Source organism: Hemicordylus capensis, chromosome 2 (assembly GCF_027244095.1).
Source record: "Hemicordylus capensis ecotype Gifberg chromosome 2, rHemCap1.1.pri, whole genome shotgun sequence".
In the NCBI taxonomy this organism is placed as follows: domain Eukaryota; kingdom Metazoa; phylum Chordata; class Lepidosauria; order Squamata; family Cordylidae; genus Hemicordylus; species Hemicordylus capensis.
The window spans coordinates 402,998,900-403,021,057 of NC_069658.1; the positions used below are offsets into that span (position 1 = coordinate 402,998,900).

Sequence of the window (22,158 nt, forward strand, 5' to 3'; positions counted from 1 at the left end):
CAAAATTTAAAAACATTTCATAAATACTATCTTCTTGCAATCCTAACAACCGCAGGTCTGCATTATGATCCCATCCCCATATTGCAGGTGCAAAGAAGAAGCAGGGGGGAGGGGGGCTTCCCTGAGGCCACACAGTGAGTTCCTGGCAGAGGCAAGATTCAGAGGACTTCCTAAATTTGAGAATTCTCCTGTTAGCTACTACACTACACCAGAGTCAGCTGCAATTTCCCTCTTTCTCTCCTTACTGTTCGTCACCAGGAGATGGCAGAACCCAACCTCTTCAACAAAATCACTGATGCTGGAGTCTCTGAGTGCCACTCACTCAGCACCAGGATATTGTTGGGGAGGAGGAGCAGGTTGTCAGAGGAGATCAGGAGCTGCAGAAGAATCCACGGTGGGCAGGTTTCTTGCTGTAAATCATATACTGGAACACCATGGTGTCCAGGCAGGACAAGAAGAACGAACAAGTAAGTAGCACTGCTGTTCACATAGCATACCCACTGAATCCCTACAAAAGGCCCACAAAATTTTACTCCCTGCACAATATCTTAGAGAGCTCAGCCCTCTGCTCTCCCTTAGGACACAGCTCCCATACAAGAATCCAAAATTTCCCATCTCTCAGCTATTATCAGTTTCATCCCATAAATCATTCAAAAATCTTTTGACTTTCCAAGTCCTAAAAAATGTAATATAAAATAAGTGTGTATTGTGTATTTTTGGACTTCAGAAGTCATGTGTTTGTATTAATAGTATTACTACTACAACAAATATTTATATACTGTTTTCCAACAAATGTTTCCAAAGCGGTTTACACAGAGAGATAATAAAAAGAAAATTAAGATGTTTATTACAAGCATTGATTTTGGATGAGTATTTGTAACTGAAACACGTTCAGTGCCCTTAATGAGAACATTGGAAGTCCATATTAATGAATTTTGATGCATCTGTTTGTAAATGTCTGAATTTGTAATGAGATTAAAGTTATATCCAAGGGTTTTTTGAGAATTTGTTTTCTAGAACTTTGAGCACTGAGAGTTCAGCGTATTGTGATATATGGGTTTCTGGTTGACTGATTTTGTTATTATATACAGATTATAAAGCATTTTCTTTTACCCTGCTTGTTTTTGAAGGTTTGTTAAGGATAATGGAAAGGTTTTCGTTTGGCTCTAGTTTTTTGCTGCACTTCCTGTCCATGTGCTGTTGAGGGTCTTTAGACATCCCTGGTGACATTCAAGGTGGTTCAGAGAGCTACAGCTGCTGCTTCACAGGCCTCTGTGTGCACACAAATCCCCATCATTTCCTACTTCTTCTCAGGCTCCACACCTTATTGATAATTCTGAAGCTCCCCATGCCAACTCAAGAAAGGGACTATGCCCATCCCCAGTATTTGTTCATACTCCCACCAGAAAGCAAGAGATCAGATAGGCACTCTCACCTATGCACGTAGTTGTTGCGATGAAGGTGTAGCAGGCCACAGGACACCTCACAGGCCATGCGTTGCAACGTCAGGGGATCGGGCACCAGTGCCTCGGCCGCATGGCAACTTCGCAGGTAGCCTTTCAGGTCACCCTGTCAGGGTGGCAGCAGCAGCGTTACCCATGGCTACCACTGCCTATGGACCTCTCTTGTGAGATCTCAATGGATGGGTTGGAGAAGAACAAGAGAGAGAAAGCATCTCTGCAATGCAGTCAAGGGGGCTGATGCCAATCCCCAAAGAAGGCCTAGGTAGGGGACAAACCACCAATACCACAGAGAGGAAATGTCATAGAATTTGAAAGTGCAGAAACCCCTTAGTCCAACCCACTCCCCATCTAAAGCAGAAACACCCACCCACCCATCACCTATAGATTAACCGATGCAACCCAGAGCATATTCTGGACAGAGCAGGTACATTATAGAAAGGTATCTACAGAGCAGATGGCTTCAGACAACCCAAGCAAGAGTCAGAGGTGGCGATATCTGACAGTGGATCAGCCACAGACTGACACACATTGACCTGCTCCAAGGCCCAGGGGATGAATCGGGGCGGAGTTGGTGGGGAGAGAGGAAGCAGTGAGATTTCCCTTTAGTAATGACTCACCAATGGGCAGAACTCCATCACCAGCAGGTAGGGGGTCACCTCTGCACACTGGGCCAGGCACTGCAGGAGATTGGTGTGCTGGAGTGCCCTGTGCAGCAGGGGAGAAAGAGAAATGGGAATAGAGGGAGAAGAGCAAAAAGGGGAAGGGGGGGAGGGGAAGAGTCCAGAGCTGGGATCAGGAAGGGCTGAGGAATATCTGCAGAGCTGGCAGGGGATTTCAGGATGGACCGTGATAACATCAGCATTGCAGAATAATGGAAACGAAGACTCAGACACCAAAGGGAGGGGGGATGACAAAGGGTTATTAGGAAAGCAAGGAGCAGTGGAATGTCCACAGCTAGGAGGCTAGGCCTACAGGTGATGCCCTAATCAGGTTAGCTGAGAAAGATCTCTTTCAGTGTGCTCCCTCCCCGCCCCCCCGTATTTTCCAATAGCTCACACAATACGTTCGTGTGGGGACAGGGAAGGGTTCCTATGACACAGGCCTGTACGGGCAATGAATAAATGGGTCCTAAGCTGTGCCAGCCACCCCAGCATGGCCACAAACAATAGGAGGTTGTTTGTTCATGACTCAGTAAAGTAATTCATTGCTTTCCCAGCACCCTTCCTCCCCTCCCATGACTCCGTCAACGCCCCTCAATTCCAAACTGGAGCCCTCCTATCCTCTTTTCAGCTCAAAGACATAGGCTCAAGATCACTTAAGGCAGAGCAGCTGTCCCTAAAAGGTTGCACCCCATCAGATTGCTGAAAGGAGCAAATTATTTCCAATTATCTCCATAGATGCTAACACATCCAATGGGGATGTAACCTAGAATCATCATCATCATGGATAGCAAATCAGGGAGTGTTACATTATTCTGGATGAATCCATTCAAATGGTACGTATTGGGAGTGGCAGAATACTTTAAATTCCTAGGAAAAAGAAGCAAAGCTGGTCTAAGGAGGAGAGCTGGTCTTATGGTAGCGAGCATGAATTATCCTCTCTGCTAAGCAGAGTCTGTCATGGTTTGCATTTCAATGGGAGACTACATGTGTGAGCCCTGTACAATATTCCCCTTAGGGAATGTGGCCGCTCTGGGAAGAGCACCTGCCTGCTTGCATGCAGAAGGTTCCAGGTTCCCTCCCTGGCACCTCCAAGATAGGGCTGAGAGAGACCCCTGCCTGCAACCTTAGAGAAGCTGCTGCCAGTCTGTGTAGACAATGCTGAGCTAGATGGACCAATGGTCTGACTCGGTATAAGGCAGCTTCCTATGTCCCTAATGTTTTTGGTCCCAGTGTTGGTCCATCTTGGTCATTTTGGTCCCACTGTGCAGTGGTCCCCTGCACAGTGTTAAAAATATAATACAAATTTCTAGAAAAAACAGCAAATACAGAGGCAATTAGATTTTCTTAAGCCTTTTTGAATCTGTACCTTTAAAACACACTCTCACTGCACTTGGCTAGAAGACATACAATTTCCACTCCACAAAATTTTGGTCTTCCTCCTCTTTCCTGACACGATCGTGTCATATCAACATCACACAATCAGTCCAAGCTGGAGCTCCATACAGTTGTGTCCTCAGCTAGAATGAACTCTGCCCTCCACCTCTCACCTATGAGCTGCCTGGCTTTCTTAATGGCCACGATGAAAGAGCAAATGTAATCTGGCTGGGATTTGCCATTGGTGGGGCATCCTCATGTGGATTAGAAAAAAGGAATGTACCCACAGCTGCAACCCAAGGAACCATCCTTTGAGAGCTACAAGAATGAGAAACCCAGACACTCTCTGCTCCCTGTTACAGAAGAGCCCAGTAGCTTACCTGTATGGCTGGGCCTCTTCCAAAAACTGCATCTGATCTTGCACGCTAGCACTGGCCTTTAGCTCCTTCACAACCACTTGAGTGCTACTCAGTCCTGCATTCACCTCACCAAGAAACACCTAGAAAGGAGGAAAATTAAGTATATCCCACTGGACTAGGATTTTGGACCTCTGCTATGGAGCTGTATCATGACAAGGCTTAGGGCGGGTTGTTATCTCTCAGCATTTATCAAATAGGAAGGTTGTTATGAGGACAAACATAGTGAAGAGCGGAAAAAACCCAAATGGCTCACCACAGTTCTTCACTAAGAACCTTATGCTCCCTCGCTGCCTCAGGTTTTCCACTTGTGCCAATTCACATGTGACTCTGGGATGCTTTTTCATGCATGGGTGTCATCCATTTGCTTAGGCAAGCCAATGACTGGCCAGAAGTACATATGGAGTCCTCAACCAAAGCAATCTCTATGATCTCCAACATTCCCTCAGCAATCACTTTGTGCTTTTTATGTGCTCATGCAAAAGGACAACTCCCGTAGATGATACAAGCAGATCAGGAAAAACGATGAACTATCTCTAAACCTCCAGCCTGCATTTGTGCTTCATCTGGTCCTAAGCTGAATCTATACACAATAATAGCTCCAATTTCATTTATTTATTTTAAAGTGTGTATCCTTGCTAGCTCATATGAGCTTTAAAAGCAGTTTACACAGGATAAACACACACTGTCAAAAGGAGGCCTCAGCCTCCTTACTCTGCAGACCATTTCCACTAACAAGCGCTCTTCCCTACACTGGCTTCTAATCATCATAGGACCTATGTCCTTTTAGGGACATTACATGGCCAGTTCTCAAACTGGCTTTTGAGAAGCGGGGGTGGTTACCAGCCAGACACTTAAAAAAGACACACACCAACAACCTCATCTCAAATTGTAGACAAACAAACAAATATAGGTGAGCTATCATTGTCTTTGCGAGGGGTACTAACCCTAATCCATAGGTGGTACCAGTGTGGTGTAGCGGTTAGAGTGCTGGACTAGGACCGGGGAGACCTGAGTTCAAATCCCCATTCAGCCATGATACTAACTGGGTGACTCTGGGCCAGTCACTTCTCTCTCAGCCTAACCTACTTCACAGGGTTGTTGTGAAAGAGAAACTTAAGTATGTAGTACACCGCTTTGGGCTCCTTGGAGGAAGAGCAGGATATAAAATGTAAAAATAAATAAAATAATAATCCATTCTTTGCCCAATCCCATGCCTCCCCTGTCCTGGCAATCTCCCTGTACTTTACTCAGTAAAGTTTTCTTCTTGTCCTTCCCCATTTGCATGGCTCCAGATCCAAAGTCAGCACTAAAATCTCTATTGGTGGCCTGTAAACTAAAACACGTTATTCCAATTCTGCTTCCATAAATCATCACTGGGGGGGTGGTAGTGGTGGTCAAAAGTCACACAAGGAAAATGCACAGGAACCAGAGTCATGCCATTCTCCATGCTTCCACTCCACACAGCCTGCAAGACCTGCAGCTCCCCCACCCCAGCACCCAAGAGCTGCAAACCAGAGATCCAGAATCACCCCCAGGACAAGCGCTTACCTTGCCAAACCATCCATGGCCAATTTCCTTCAGGTACAGCAGACTGTGGCGTCCCAGGTCAGTGGATTTGAGCAGCTGCACTGTGAAGGAGCACATGGAGCAGTCTGAGTGCCAGCATGTCCTTTCCGGCAAGCTTGTTGTCCTGCCAGCCTGACCCTCGCCTGCTGTCTCATCCTAGCTTTCCAAAGAAGACGGGAACCCGGGGAGAAGGCTAGCTACAAGAGTCCACAAAGATAAGCAGACATCCTCGCTCCTGAGGCCCAGCTGCTGGGGCTAGTTGCATCTCTGCCCTATGGACAGAGCAGGACCAGGACTGAAGGTGGGTGAGACCCCCCACAAATGTACACCCAAGGAGCCCACTACTCTAGCTGGACTTTCAAGCCTCAGGCAGTAGAGAGCAGCTGTGCAATGCCCACCCCACTGGGCAGTCCCATGTCCCAGTGAGAGGGCAGTGCCATCCCTTCGCCCCCTCAGTGCCAGACGCCACTGTTCTCATCACACAGAGAAGCAAAGGCCCTATTGTTGAGCTCGGTGGTGGTGGCTGCCGCTGGACACTGAATCCATTCTCTTGGGCACCATTCAGCTCACACAGGGTTGCACCAGGCAAAAAAAGTGTGGGCAGAGCAGAGGGGAACCTACTGCAGGGCTAGCTGGCTTGACCCTCCTCCAGCCTACCCAGCCGCAGAGCAAGCCTCAGATTCTTCAGCCACTTCATGGGAAAGAATGCAGGGCCCGTGGGAGCTGGAGACCAAGGAACCTTTGTCTCTGGGGTGGCAAGGAGAGGAAATGCTCAGGCTAGGAGCAGGGAGCACATTCTGCTGAGGTGAAAAGGGGAATGCCAGGGCCCCTACAGAGAAGCCAGGAGCCTCTCTACCTCACTGCTTCCTGCCTTGCCTTGTTGACTCACCTGTTAATGGAGCGGACCTGGGTGACCAGGGGCTTGCCTGTGGGAGGTATTCTGACCAGGAAAAGTTCCCTGCAAAATCCCTGTGTCCCCTAAATGAGAATGCCCAGCTATCCTGACCCCACAAGATGGCACTGTTGAGTTGCAGGCCCATCTGAAGAGCCAGAACAATCCGGAAGATACTAGTTGGGGGGGGGGGGCGGCCTGGAAGAACAGCTATACAAGGCTGCAGCAAGAACAAACAACAAAGCAGCTGCTGCCAGCACTTATTAAAGAAAATTAGCTGCCATCATCTCTCCCCCTTTGTACCTCCATCAGCACTCCTGCACCAAAACCTTTCAGCACTGGATTTGGAATATATTCCCAACTACTTGGAGGCCACAGGATTTTTAGTCAGAGGGCAAGTTGATGGCCCACCACACATCCTTGGCAGATGCAATCGTACAAACCTTACAACAGGCAGACTTATTTCCTAAGAAAGCCTATGAGAAAGAACAACATATTGGGCAAGGGGAAACTTAGCTTTTAAAAAACCCCAAACCATTCAGTGCTCCAAGGTGTTGCCAGAAAAGCTGCCCCCTCCCTTCTGCTGCAGTGGCTGTCCATGACAACAAAGCATCCACCTCCCAGGACAGATGTAGGCGAAGGGAACCCAATTCCATGACTTGAACGAGCATTTGATCTACCCAGACACAGTATCCGGCAAGCAGCTGCAAGTGGGTTGGAGGCAGCAAGGCTGACAGCATCCTCCAAGTGGGGTGGGGAGGAAAAGATGCGCCTGTACATTTGCAATCTATAAGAAAGACTGCTGAGAATAGAATTGCAGCTTAGACTGTGACGGGGGGGGGGGACATGGGGAGCGCCAGCTGTTGCATTCTCTGCTGTGATCTTTGGGTGTACACCACCAGGAGCCTATTACTGTCTCCTTTTGGCTGCTTTAGAAGTATTTGTTCAGTAGAGGTAGCTGTTGCAGAAGGGAAAACATATAAAACAGCTCTATGTTTTTATTGGGCTGACGTCTCTTGTTAAAAGGGTAGTGATTCCATGTTACAGCTAGCATCCTGTCTGTTCTGTGTAACTCAAGGGTCTGCATATCTACATCAATGGAAGATATGAGCCATGTGCAGACATTATGTTTTGTGTATGCACAGGTGCCTGTACACATGCTTTTTACACAAATGACTCTACACACATTCATTTTAAATGTGACCTGGGTACAGGCTCCTTCAGATGCAGGGTAAAGATTGGAAATGGCTAGAGCATTGGACTAAGACCGAGTTCAAATCCCCATTCAACCATGAAATTCACTGGATGACTCTGTGCCAGTCATGTATCTCTCAGCCTAACCTACCTCACAGGGTTGTTGTGAGGATAAAAATAAGCATGTACACCACTCTGAGCTCCTCAGAGTGGGATATAAGTGTAAAAATACATACATACATACATACATACATACATGCATGCACTGAACATAATGCAAAAATAAATATGAGAACATGTGTGCATAAAGATCTGTATGTACACTGAACATAATGTGTGAATATGGCTATAATCTACAATCTTGTCTAATCTAATCTTTGGTGCTGCTCATACATTGCTATTCTACAGTAATCTAAAAGGGAAATTGTACCTGGCGTTCATGCAGCGTTTCATATAGTGTTACATCTCCACTCAATATCCTGAAATGCCCATCCCCATTGCAAAGAGATGATGCATCCCATTATTTGTAAAGCCCACTTTGCAGTGAAGGGGTCTTTGCACTGTCTTGTTGCACTTATCTCTCTCTTTCTTTCTTTCTTTCTTTCTTTCTTTATTTATAGCTCCTAGCAGAGGGAAGGAGAGGGGGAGCTTGTGGCTTTACCTTGTTGCACCGAGCTACTCTATGGCACAGAGTGAGTGACCTCACCGCCACCACCTGAGCCAGGAGAAGGTGTAGAAATCTCTCACTCACACAGAAATGCAGAGCTCCACAGGCAGTACAACTGAGCCCCTCCATGCATGTGAAGGAAAGATTCCTGCACCTTTTCCTGGCTTGGGAGAAGCAGCATCTCCCTCTCACATGGGACTGGGAGAAGCTTGCCAAGCAGTGAGCTGTTTGCCAGCCTCTCTGCAGCTTAGAGTCACAGGTGAAATCCCTCTACCTCCAAAGTCTAGCTGAGTGAAACAAGAAATGTTCTTTTAAAAAATAATGTGTATTACTGTGCTAGCATTTCGACACAAGGAAGTTGAAGGGGGGGCAGGACTAAAATGGGCTTAAATATAATGAGGGATGGGACAAAAAGGCATCAATCCTGGCAGAAAGGTACAAGCAGGTATTGCTGGGATAACAGTAAATATAGCAGCAGCAGCAGCAGCAGCAACAACGGGGGAGGGGGCGGCTCTCTTGTCCACCAGAAAAGCTCTCCACTGCATTTGCTTCAGAGGCTAAATAAATCACCACAAGCCAGTTTTTAAAAGAAATGGTAAAAGGAAAGGGAAACCACAGAAAGGCAACCAGCTGCTACGTGCATCAAGTGGAGGCTCAGTTTTAACTGAGTAGGCCAATCATTTCAGAGAGAAAAAGTCTAGTGTGGAACCACCCCTGATCTCCTACTGAAACCCAGCCTAAGGACAAATAACTTCATTTGCATATATCCATATCACCACCCTTGCTTCTGTCGTCTTCCCCTTTCTTGAAATTTAAACTGTAAGCTCCTTGGGGTGGGTCCCTGTCTTCTTGCTTATGTTACCATGTATCTGGATGGCACTTTAATGAGAATAACAAGAATACTAATAAGAGCATGTACTTACTACTACTACTACTACCAAATATGATTCCTACTCCACTTGTCTCTGCACTGGTTTCAGCCTTCTCGGGGGTGAGTGGGGGGAAGCCTCATAAGAGAACTTAAATTTAGCAATAATCATAGCAGTTCACTTAATGCAGATCTACCCATGACACCATTTAAGCCACACTGACAAATCCACAACCCCAGCAGTAATGGGAGGAGTCTCCTCCACCTTTTCAATGCAATGCGTGAGCACTGGGTGAGCAGAGATTCCAATTCAGTCTTCTGGGCATGCAATCTAGGTAGTGATTCGAGGTCGATAAGCAGCACAGAGTACAAGGGTATGGTCTTATGAATTGTGGAAGACTCATCATTGTTCATACTGACAGAGAGATCAGTGTCCTAAATACAGAGGCCCTGGTGGCTTACCTGAGCGCCCAGGTTGCCTGGACATGGGTAGGGAGACTTCAGTGAGAGGCAGAATGTAAACTTCAGGGCCATTCTGTGTGGCTGGAGAGCCCTGGGCTGAGAATTCACTCGCATATTCTTCTCCTTCAGCATTATCAAATTCCTGAGGCAAAGACAGGGAGGAGAAAAGGAGCCCAGCACAGGGCAGGGAGACATTTTACACACATTAAAGTGAAGAAACAAGCATTCACCTTTTATACACACACACACACACACACACACCCCTACTGATGTTATATAAGTTTTACTGAAATAGTTCATGTGACGTCCTTAGAACACTCTAAAGTATTATCATCATCATCTCACATGCAGAACAGAAAACGAATACACATACCTCTCTCTCACACACACATAAACACACACACACGGGTTGGGAGAACACATTTACTTTCACTCTTCTGCTTATTTAAGGGAAGTAGTGTGTCAACTGACATACAGGTGAAAGATAGCCACTTCCTCCCCACCATCCTCTGCTCCTTGTAATCACTAAGGGGAGAATATATGCACACACTCTCGAGATATATGCACTTGGGAAAATACAGATACATTCACAGCTTTTCCACACATTGGCCCTATCTACACTAGGAAACCACACCAGTGCTATGCCATTTTTGGGCAGGACTTCCTGCCCCAAAAATCCTGTGAACCGTGGTCTGATGAGATATTGCAGATTCTCCATTAGAGATCCCTACTTCCTCTCTCCCCGTCTGAATTACAATTCCCAGGAGAGAGGGAATGACTATTAATAGGTGTGATGCAGATATGCCCATAACAGACTGAGGCTCTTAAACAGAGCCAATAAAAAGATATCTTTACAATTGTCACACACAGGCCAAAATCATTCCTACTGTAGGGGTAGCCATTTGAAATGGAACCACACAAGAGCAATCCCGTCTGGGAAGTCATTTGTATGAGGCAGACCTCTACACTGTCTGGGCTATTCCAACCATACCACTGCAACCCCTGCTCTTAGGGAGAAGAAGAGAGATGTGGAAAACCACTTCGCACAAACAGCTTGCCATCTGGGGCTATGCCTGGGATGGTTCAATTTCAAGCAGCCACCCACATGGCAAGAGCACATAGGCACGGAGCCAGGGGCACATGGAATATAGAGTCACTCATACGCTCCCAGCCAGACACAGACTCACTAAAAATGGGGGTGGGTGGGACAGAGACAGCCGTGCACTCACTCACACTCTTCCTCTTTTAATTCCCCCCACACACACAATTGTGCAAGGGACTCAGGCTAGGTTTCAGGATGAGGCCCCAAGAGCCCAGAGCAACGGCTCCTTGGATGTTTAATGATAGCCAATTTTCAATATCCTTTGAAAAGAAAAGGATGCTCCATGAAACTATGGCTGGAGAGAAAGCTTTGAAAACAGGACACAAGTAAAACTGGTGAAGTATGAAACTCTCTGCAGATTCAGAGAGGGAGCTAGCCCCCATGCAAAGCACTGAAGGACTGAGGTCATGGCCAGAGCCACTGCTTCCAGGCCCCCACTCCATCTGCACCTCTGTATGGGATTTCTGGCAAGACCCCAAAGAAATGGATACAGAGCAACAGCCTACAGCCCTGTCTAACCACTGGATTCTGTCACCCCCGATTGTTGACTTGTGTGGTCAGTGGCGGCTGCTCTGCTCCCTCCACCCTGCCCCCCAGTGAGAGACATCATCATAAACACAGTTGCGGGAGAAGCAGCCTCACCTTAGTCAGGGGGCAGGGGGAGGGCTGCCCAGGGTCTCCCAGTTCTACATTACAGGCTGTTTTTGGCACTGTGCTGGCCCCGGTGCAGGGCAGACACCTCAAAACCATCCTCAGCCTCTTCTCCTGGGATTCGCTTCTCCAGCTCTAGGCAAGAGTGCCCAGAGAAAGAGTGTTAATAAATGCACCATCCTGAAGTGTCCTACTCCCCAGTGATTGCCCATGAAGTTAGGCCGCCCTCCCACCACCACCACCACCACCACCACCACCACCACATGCACGCAACAAGCCTTCCCATGCTCCAAGACTACAGTCGCTCCACCCCATTCACTCCCTGAAAAACCCAGTCAGAGGCCAGGAGGCACTTCTAGTTACCTGAGTGAGCCTTTTCCCACCGAAGGCCGCCCCGGCAATCAGGTAGGAAAGGGTGAGCATCACCCTTGTGCGTCCTGTGCCATGGTGCCCTTGCACTGCCGTAGCGGTGGCATTTCCATGTGGATAGCATGCAGGCTGCTCACAAACCTCATCTGCGCCCCTATATAGGCAGCGTAGGGGGCAAGGGTCTGAAGTGCTTCATTGTTCCCACAGCAAAACCTGGCCAGGGCTATAAGCCATTAACCCACGGGATTGTCCATAACTCCAATTCCAGTGCCCCACCTCCACCATGGTCTGGCCGCCAAGAGCCTCCGCAAGAATCTCAGCAATGAGGGAACACATTTCTCCAGCACATTCTGTGCCTGTGAGGTCACGTTACTGCCCACTCCCTCGTGGGCCATTCCAGGGTAGGCTGGCAGACCAAGCCAAGTCTGGTTGAGGGGAAGATCCCAGCTGGTTTGGGAACTTAGAGCAATACCCACCCCAAGTAGCAGCTCTGGGCAGAAACGACAGAGACTTGCTCCTGGCCCACAGCTGTTATAATCACTTATTTGTTTTTAATAGGATTGTACTCCACTTTGAGTGTTTTACGGAAAAGCAGCCTATACATTTAGTTAACAATAGTAATAATAATAGAAACGTGACCTGCAAACCAATTCCCTAGCATTTCCTTCAGAGTGTGGGACAACCCCACCTCCTTCCTATCTGGTCAACATCAAGCTCAAAGCTCACAGCTCCCTCTAGCACGACACAAGGACAATTGTGAGGCTTTTCTCACAAGTAGCCAAGCCCAAGCTTAAGCATCCAAGTCCGAGCTTGGCTGCCCATGAGAACTGCCGGGATCTGCACAGATCCTGGCAGTGCTGCAGCACTAAACCCAGTGCTGAAGCCCGACTCATAGCCAAGGTTAAGGGCGCAAATGCACCCTTACCCTCGGCTCTGGGTTCGTGTGTCAGTGTGAGCTGCTGACACAGAGACAGGCGCCTAGAGCACCTGACCCCCGCCCCCCCCCGTGCCCTGTGCCCGGCGTGCGACACACTGTGGGGATTCTCAGAGGCCAGGATAACAAGTCCTGGCCTCTGTTTACCCACAATGCCAGGAGCAGTGCAGACAGTCATCCACACTGCTCCCAGCGGGTCGTCTGGGGTAAGGTAGGTTGAACCCTGCTTTCCCTGACTGCACACACACACACACACGAATGAATAGCCCCAGTGCCTGCAGTGTCTGCGAGAGAAAGCACCCTGCTACTGAGTCCTTCCTTACCTGCAAAAGGCACACTTGTATACTAAGGCAGACAGTATAAAGTGCAAGAAGCACCTGAGCTACCTCTTGATGAACCCATTTCAGTTTAGTTGCCCCTGAAAAACTGTTTCAGGTGCACATTTTGAGTTTTCCTCTTGCCTTGGTTCCTCTGCTGGTGTCTTCCTTTCCTTCTTTCCCAAGCCCTTACTTTCTTGCACCGCAGCAGAAGCATCCTGATTGCCAGACTGAGGAAAGAGTCCTTACACAAGCTTACAGGAGAACACCCTCCTATGCAACTCCCAACCCCATGAGCAACAACTGCTACCTCTGGACGGGCACCTTTAAAAACTACACTGAGTTTGTTAGCAGGGTATCACGGGAGAATATTGATTCACCACATAGACACACTGCAGTCCCAACCCACTTCAGGTCTGGAGATGAATCAATACCCCAGGGAAATAGTATGACAACACCCCTCACAGACACCCACCTCCTCTCACACTGAATCTTATTGCTTCTGCATCCAAGAGCCCCATCTCACCAGTCCTGCATCTTCCTCTGGGCTTGCTAGAGCTCAGCAGGACCGCCTTCATGTCCCTTGCTCCTACAGATTGCCAGACAACCATCTCCTGCAGGGTTCTGAGACTGCCTCCAGGCTTTGTTGAGGTGTTGCCGCTCACTGATCCCACCCACGTCACCCTCAGCCCACGGAATTCCTTGCTGGTTCCCTACGGCTGCCAGGATTTTCTGCCCATTGCTTGTCATTTCTGACACACACATCACGCCCTTCCTCCATCCCCAGCTTTCCCTGAGCAGCAGAAGCAGTGGTCTGAAGTAAAAGCACCCTGCACTGAAATTCTGGGGCAACCGGGTCAGTTCAGCACCGTCTCCAGAGAGAAGAACCACTTCCTCTTTCCTGCGAGCCCCCTAAGGCCATGCCTATCCCTCCGTGCTTACCTTAAAGCCAATGCCCCCCTTCTTGCAGCACAGACAGGCCAACATGAGGAAGATGAAGGTGAAGAGCCCAGAGAAGGAAACGGCCACAACCACCAGAGAGGAGGACCAGGAGAGCTCACTCAGGGGAGTGCCGTCTGTAGGGAGATACATGGACATAGAAGGAGAAAAAGGATTAGAAAGGAAATGCAGGGGAAAGCAGAGGATGGAGAAACAAAAAATTAAAAAGAGAGTATCTCAGTGAAGATAGAAATGCATACAGCCAGGAGCAAAACCCAGGGGGCACTTGACTAAATCTTGCGTAGTTTCAGTGCCCTACTTACAGGCCCTCGTTTAACTCTGAAGCACCCTCTTAATGCCCCCTCCCATTCTGTCCCCTGCTCCAGTTGCTACACTTCAAACCTTCCTTGGATTTCAGGAGTTCCGTCTCCCATGTGTCTTCCTCCCAACTCTTGGAAGACTCGGAAGCCCTGCCTCCAAAACTCCTTCTTTGTGGCCCCCATTTTCAGGGCTAGCGTGCTAACCTGGAAGCTCAAGAAGCCAGAGGTACCACTTCGAGTGCTATTCTACCAGCGTGGATTGCCTGGCCTGCATGTCATCCCACACTCACCACAGCCTGGACAGGCAGAAAACCAGTGCAAGACAGAGGCAAGTGTACTTTCAGGGGAGGGATGTGGGGTTTAGCCATGTAAAAGGAGTGATGGGTGCTGTTGATTTTAACATTAACAGATCCCACCCCAACAAACCCCGCTCAATCTGACCCACAGCCCCAGATTTTTAACCTATTGTTCTACCTACACACAGTGTGTTGCCTGACCCCTCAGTCTGAACCCTGCTATACACCTTTTTGCTGAAAAACATCCATTTCAATACTCTCAGAGAGAGGCGATTACTGCTTTCAGAAAGTCCAGTTATTGAAGGAGAGCAAAAAAGACAGTTGCACTTCATGGCTAGCTGGCTGCCTTCCGGACACCTGGTGCTTGGACAGGGCCTGGCTTTGGAGAGAGGGCAGCCTCTTCTCCATCAAAATGAAGCATGGCATGCTTCCTAAAATATCAGGACTGCACACATTTCAGAACAAGGAAAAAGGAGCAAGATGGAGAGTGAAAGTGCCTGCTGTACCCTAAAAATCTGAACAGCAATTCCATTTTAGCAGAGGATATAGTGAAGATTAAAGAAGAGATGGGACAATAGGAGCAATAGAAATTAATTTCACAGCAAAAGGAGAGAAAATGAACGTCAACAAACAATACAAAGATTAAAGGCAGCAACCGGCATCCAAGATGCTTTGTAATGCAAAGGAGCTAATTTGCCAGTTTAAGCTATTTAATATCATCCTAGGGGGCAGCTTTTAACTGGTTGTTCCTATTATTTGTTAAGTAGCACATACTGTATGCATGTAAGGGACAAAACACGTACATGGGTGAATGACCACACACACACACACACACACAGAGTTTGAAAGTGTATGATAGTATATTGTGACTGTGTGTCAGTGTCCTGTATGTAAGCATATTAGACATACATGCACTTACAAATGCTTGTGCTCTGCTCTAATCCCACACATGCTGTGAATCTGAGCAAAATAACTTGCTGTTACATCATTGCCATGGCAATGAGAATGCTTTGCCTGCCTCCTCATGCCTAACAGTGGGATTCCTGACTTTTTGCAAACTATATCAGTCATGAGCAAAATCCCATGTCACACGGAACACATTCTTCTGTTAACTGTTTTGGTACTTAGATCCATCTATTTTATTTTATTTTAAATATTTCTATATCACCCAAAACTTGCGTCTTTGGGTGGTTTACAACCGCTAATACTGTCTGGCAGTGACTCTGTCAGGGGACTGAATCATAGACCTTCTGTGTGCAAAGCAGGTGCTCTGCCACTAGCTACAGCCCCTTTTTGCTTCCCTAGGACTCAAGATTGACAAGAGTTGAACTCATTTGTATGCTGGCATGGATGACATTATTGAAGCATGGGGAGTCAACTATTACAGCCTAGGTTCTAGGCCAGGCTGGAGGGATATCTGGAATTCTTCAGCACCAGAAGAACAACTTAAGGTGCCAACCCTAAAAAATACTCAGTGGGTTGTAGAGTTGTGTTACAACTCAATAGCACATTTTAAAGTGCCTGGGCAACCAGAAAGTACTCCCCACTGCCCAGCACTGCTTCCCGATGCCCCTCCCAGCTTGGAGATGAAACAACATGTGGACCTGAACTAAGTTCTTCATACCCCATGGGAAGGGAGAGAACTCTGGCAGGGTGTTTTACTCTTTAACCCCAATCTATGGCTCACTGGGATAATTTACTCGCCCCATCCCAGAGATGCCTCTAATTTAACTGTAGCAGCAGCAACAAAGCCCCCTCTGAAGCCATGCAGCTGCTCTTTCAGAGCGGGGACGCAGAAGGAAATTAATGTCAAGAAAGGCAAGCATTCTGGGGGTAGGGAGGAACAACTAGAAGCCATATCACAGCCAGAAAGGTGTGAAACAGCATGTTGCACTTGAAGGGCTAGGCTCTGGAAGGCAGCATCCCAGAAGCAATCTTAATGACACATCAAAGGAGACAGGGAAACTTAGCCTTTAAAGCAACCCAGTGACGGTTTTATTTGTTTTACTATTGAGCTCAAACATACAGGTGAAACTCGGAAAATTAGAATACCGTGCAAAAGTCCATTAATTTCAGTAATGCAAATTAAAAGGTGAAACTGATATATGAGATAGACGCATTACATGCAAAGCGAGATAAGTCAAGCCTTAATTTGTTATAATTGTGATGATCATGGCGTACAGCTCATGAAAACCCCAAATCCACAATCTCAGAAAATTAGAATATTACATGGAACCAAGAAGACAAGGATTGAAGAATAGAACAATATCGGACCTCTGAAAAGTATACAGTGTACTGTGCTTGATTGGCCAGCAAACTCGCCTGACCTGACCCCATAGAGAATCTATGGGGCATTGCCAAGAGAAGGATGAGAGACATGAGACCAAACAATGCAGAATTGCTGAAGGCCGCTAATGAAGCATCCTGGTCTTCCATAATACCTCATCAGTGCCACAGGCTGATAGCATCCATGCCACGCCGCATTGAGGCAGTAATTGCTGCAAAAGGGGCCCAAACCAAGTACTGAATACATATGCATGCTTATACTTTTCAGAGGTCCGATATTGTTCTATTCTTCAATCCTTGTCTTCTTGGTTCCATGTAATATTCTAATTTTCTGAGATTGTGGATTTGGGGTTTTCATGAGCTGTACACCATGATCATCACAATTATAACAAATTAAGGCTTGACTTATCTCGCTTTGCATGTAATGCATCTGTCTCATATATCAGTTTCACCTTTTAATTTGCATTACTGAAATTAATGGACTTTTGCACGATATTCTAATTTTCCGAGTTTCACCTGTAGAATAGGCATGAGCTCACTAAATGGAATACAGTTCAGAACTGGCCACTTTGCTCTAACTACCTGACCACACCTGACCTCCAGGCTGATCTGGGCATTCAGCAGCCATGCTGGGACTGCAACATCTCAGAATGCAGGTGGGAGCAGATCATACAATTAAATGCTCCCTCCTGGCAAAAATACTCTCTGCCCTCGAAAAGCTAGCAAATCAGGGAGAAGGTTCCTACCCTAGCCCTCTTTCTAACATGCTCCATTTCCATGTTCAAGTTGTGTTTTGATGTTGGGGAGGGCATTCAATCATGCAGTGCCCCACAGCCCTACATTATAAAATGGAACAGTCCCAGAAGGTACTGTACCCAATGGCTCCTTTGAACATATAGCTTGGATCTCAGAAGGGAGAACACAAGAGGCCCTGAATCCCAAACACCTTTGCTGCTTTTACCCATTAAACCCTTACATTAGCTCTCCCAGGCTGCCTACTCACTTGCAGCGTAGGTAACAGGACTAAGCCCTGTCTCCGTCCATTTTACTTCTGTCTTTCCTCCTCCTGACTGTTTCCATTTGTGGCAAGTCTTTCTCTCCAAGCCACTTTGCCTAAGGCAGCATTGAGCTGTCTTTCCATTCGCATTCTTAAAAACCCGAATGTCTTCCCTTATCAATTTGTTAAGATTTAAACCTTCCCGTCTGCATCGTTTTACCAGTCAAAATAATTGCCCCCACCTCCAGCCACTGCTTCCCCAGTTGAGGAAAAGTTGCAATTTCCCCCGCTTCAGGGACAAACAGCAGCTTGGAGAGTCCCATTTTGGTTTCAAAAACACAGAAGGAAAGAACTGAACACTCCCTCCTCTGCTGCTCCAAATTGGCAGTCCCCCTCACCTTTAGTTTAATCAAGAGGGCATTTCTGCCCCACAATCTTCCTAAAGGCCAGGCAGCGGTGTCCTCCCACCCCACCCGATTGAGAAATCCCCACTGAATTCAATGGGGTTTACTCCCAGCCCCGAAGAAGTCATTTAGACACTCATGGCCAGACTACTCATATGCGAGATCTGTAATTGATCTCCCAGTTTGTGGGGTTTGGAGGAATGTTTTCTCTTTTACTGTTGAAACACAACACCCCTCCAAACCCCCCAAACTGGGAGATCAATTACAGATCTCGCATATAATGAGTAGTCTGGCCATGAGAGTCTAAATGACTTATTCGGGGCTGGGAGTAAGCCCCATTGAATTCAATGGGGATTTCTCAATTGGTGGGGGGGGGGCAGCACTGCCTGGCCTTTAGGAAGATTGTGGGGTAGAAATGCCCTCTTGATTTCAATGGAATTAGTACAGAAGATGTTCCCAGTGGGTTGTGTGGCATATCAAAAAAAAGGTTCTTCTCTTTCTACCCAAGTGTACAGTCAGATGAGACACAGTGGAAGCTCCATGACTGGGTCTCTTGCAGATTTAAAAGAGTAGCCATGGTGTGTGTACATTTATTGCAGGTCAGATCAATGCCATGGTACCATGGGAAGTTTTTTGTTTGTTTTTACTCTCCCCCGCCACTATTTTCCACAATCCAAATACCTTCTCCCCCCACCCCGTTATCTGTCACCCTAGGGAAAACATACAGGTATGCATGTTGGAACCATATTTTTCCTCCTGTAGGGCAAATAGCAGCTTCAAGGGCCCAATTCAGATCAGAGAAAATGATTTAGGGCAAAGGGTTAGGCTCCCCACATCATGCCTTGATTTAATCATTCCCCCACCTTGGCTGTTTTTAACTTAAATCATATACACAGGAAATCAGTCTCCTGCAACCTTGTCTAGTTTGGCCCTGAATTGTGCCTTTCTTCTTCAACAGTCCTTTCAACCACTCAGTGGCAGAGTGGCCAGATCAGGAGGACCCTGAAGGACAGAGAACGGGCTCAGTTCCCTCCCCTGTGTATACACACTACTGTATACACACTGCTGCCCCTCCTTTTCTCTGTTTAGGATCTATGGGATGGCACAAGTTACAAATTAGACTCTTTTGTGTTAAAATAACTACAGCAATTGCAATTAAGAGTCTTAATGCAATAAGGAACTGCAGATGCAAAGAGAAAGTGGCGGTTTGCCTCATGGCTCAAATACGAAAACAATAACACAGGTGGACTGAGAGGACAGGGAGAATACACCTCTCCTGGCTGCAGGCCTCTGTGCTTTGTGCCAGCTTTCAAAAGAAAACAATAGTGGCTGACAACCTGACCAATTGTGCACACACTTCAAAGGACGACAGGGATGCACCAGGAGCCCTCGTGCAACTCCCCCAGTGTCTCCCTATGTGCACAAGAGCTCTTAGAGTTTGGAGTGGTACTTGTGCTCCCCAGAAGCGCTCTGTAGGACTGGAAACACATTGCTGTTGCTGACCCCCAGCAATGGGTTCCTGATCTTACAGAGCACTTCTAGAGCAACAACACCACATGCATGGGAGGACTAGGGGTTGCACAAGAGCACATCCTCACAGTTCCTCCAAGTAGAGTGAGGATGTCAGCCACTGAGGCGGGTCTCACGATCCATGAGACCCGCTTTTACAAAAACTGTGGGGAGAGCGGGCTAAGCTAAGATGAGCAGGCAGGGAGCCCCGGGCGGCCGGATCGGCCACCCAGAAGGTTGCTGGCTCCGTGATGGAGCCGGCAGGGGGTGGGGGGAGCGAGGGCCGCACGGCCCCTGCAAGCCCCAGTATGCCCTGCGCAAGCGTGCAGGGCATACTGGGGAGACCCCCGGCCGGGAGTCTACTCATGAGTAGGCGTGGCGTGAAGGCGCACCACGGCTACTCACAATCCTAAAAAGCAGGTTTGCTGGAGCACTCGCTCCGCAAACCTGCTTTTTAGCAGGGGTTCTCGAGCCTGGCTGCGAGCCCGGTGAATCGCCCCACTGTCTTTTATTTGAAGGCCCCAATTTCTCCTTACACTGGCATGGACCCTCAAATTAGTGGATGCTCCTATTTTATTTTAAGGATGCTCCTATTTTATTTTATTTTACGGGACAGTCCTGCAAGCCTCAGTTCAAAGGCAATAGTACAAAATCTAGTCCAATAAAAGATCAGGAGCAGCCTCGCTGTGTGTATGTCTGGGAAAGAGAACGGTTGCAGTTCTGCTCTCACCCACATCTTTTGTAAAGAATTAAACTTTGTTTCATGTATTATTATTATTATTATTATTATTTTATTTTATTTTATTTTATTTTATTTTATTTTATTTACATTTTATATCCCGCTCTTCCTCCAAGGAGCCCAGAGCGGTGTACTACATACTTAAGTTTCTCTTTCACGACAACCCTGTGAAGTAGGTTAGGCTGAGAGAGAAGTGACTGGCCCAGAGTCACCCAGCTAGTTTCATGGCTGAAGGGGGATTTGAACTCGGGTCTCCCCGGTCCTAGTCCAGCACTCTAACCACCACACCGGCAAAAATCTCTAATGGACTTATTACTAAACATCACATTCACTATATATGTTACATTTATCACTTTAAAACATTTTAAAATATCACTACCTCTTGTTTATTATTAATTGGTTCCAGGCCCAGATTAAAATGTTGGTCTTAACTGTTAAGAGTCCTCCATGGTCTGGGACCAGACTATCTGAAGGGCCACCAGCACCCATAAGTGCCTACCTGGACAAGATATCCCTCACAAACCCTGTTTTCTGGCCAGCCAGTATCTGACATCTGTCTGAGGAGGACCAGGAACAGAGTGATTTTTCTGTAGCGGCACTGCGGTCCTGGAACTCTCTCATTGGAGATATCTACCAAACCCTTCACTGGCTGAAATTAAAAAGGCTATGAAGACTCTCCTCTTTCATAAAGCTCTTTACCAAAGCTTTTGGTTTTTATTGCTGTACATGCTACTGGCTGAATGGCATTTACTTTGCTACTGCTTGTAAGTTTGTTTTTTTGCCTGCCCTTCTGACTCTTGTAGTATTTTATTATAGTTCCTTTCAATTAAACTTATAAACTTCTCTGTGAGACCTGTGGCCTAAAAGGCAGTGTATAAAATGCTTTCAATAAATAAATGCCATAATTATCTTTGTGTACACACACACAGAGAGCTATTGCAGCTCAATAATATATTAGAAGAGACAACTGTGCTTAAAGAACAAGCACATTCTAAAAGAGATGCACACTTCCTTATTAAAGGTTGGACGATGTCTACTCCAGCATGTAAGAGAAGGAGCACTCTGCAAGATGGAGACTCACCTTGACAGCCAGAGTTGGCAACTCAAGGCAAAGTCTCAAAACAAATATGAAAAGTCACTGCAGGGTGTGAAACTGAAGGAAGCTTGACACATTTCTGGGAAGAGAGAGGCCCCAAAATGATGCCCATGTCCATTTTTTGTGCTTCCATCTCCCATGTAGAAAAATGCACAGGCACTAAATCAGAGGTAAGTTTATGCATCTCACAAGAGGGGGTATGTGGAAGCACCTCCTTTGGAGTATAAAAATGGATGCACAAATGACTTTGTTCCTGCTTCTTGAAGCCACTCTCTATGGGGAGTTTCTCCACACTTTGCCAAGAGAGAAGGCCATTTCAGGTTCCATACAAGCCCCCTCTATGTAAGGTGACTGCTGGTGTCAGGATCTCAGTGTGACATGGGAAGGGTAGAGTTGTGGTATTCATCATCAGTGACATCACAGGCATTATAACTCATGCAATCCACTTTCTATACAGACTTTCAAATCACAATGGTCTCACAGAGGTGGGTGGGGGAAATCAAACGTTTCTATATAAAGTGATGTTTGAGTACTGGGAGAATGCTGAAGCCCGCCTAGCCCTGCCCTGGATACAACAGATTTGCCCTCCCCTCCCCAGGCTTGGAGCGGGAAAAAGGCCAGCCACGATTGGC

General features: G+C 47.1%; 1 protein-coding gene across 4 annotated transcripts in view; it reads right to left on the reverse strand.

Annotated features, from left to right (window-relative positions):
* Nucleotides 1-22,158, reverse strand: part of AATK (apoptosis associated tyrosine kinase) — a 114,639-nt gene that overhangs the window by 10,657 nt on the left and 81,824 nt on the right. For 2 of the 4 annotated variants that reach the window (XM_053297049.1, XM_053297048.1), the window contains exons 2-8: nucleotides 13,883-14,016; nucleotides 11,312-11,455; nucleotides 9,568-9,709; nucleotides 5,467-5,546; nucleotides 3,880-3,998; nucleotides 2,081-2,168; nucleotides 1,436-1,569 (exon numbers count right to left, since the gene is read on the reverse strand). In XM_053297049.1, coding sequence (XP_053153024.1) covers nucleotides 1,436-1,569; nucleotides 2,081-2,168; nucleotides 3,880-3,998; nucleotides 5,467-5,546; nucleotides 9,568-9,709; nucleotides 11,312-11,455; nucleotides 13,883-14,016 — 841 coding nt within the window. The remainder of the gene's footprint in view (nucleotides 1-1,435; nucleotides 1,570-2,080; nucleotides 2,169-3,879; nucleotides 3,999-5,466; nucleotides 5,547-9,567; nucleotides 9,710-11,311; nucleotides 11,456-13,882; nucleotides 14,017-22,158) is intronic. The other 2 variants (XM_053297053.1, XM_053297050.1) reach the window with 1 other exon arrangement.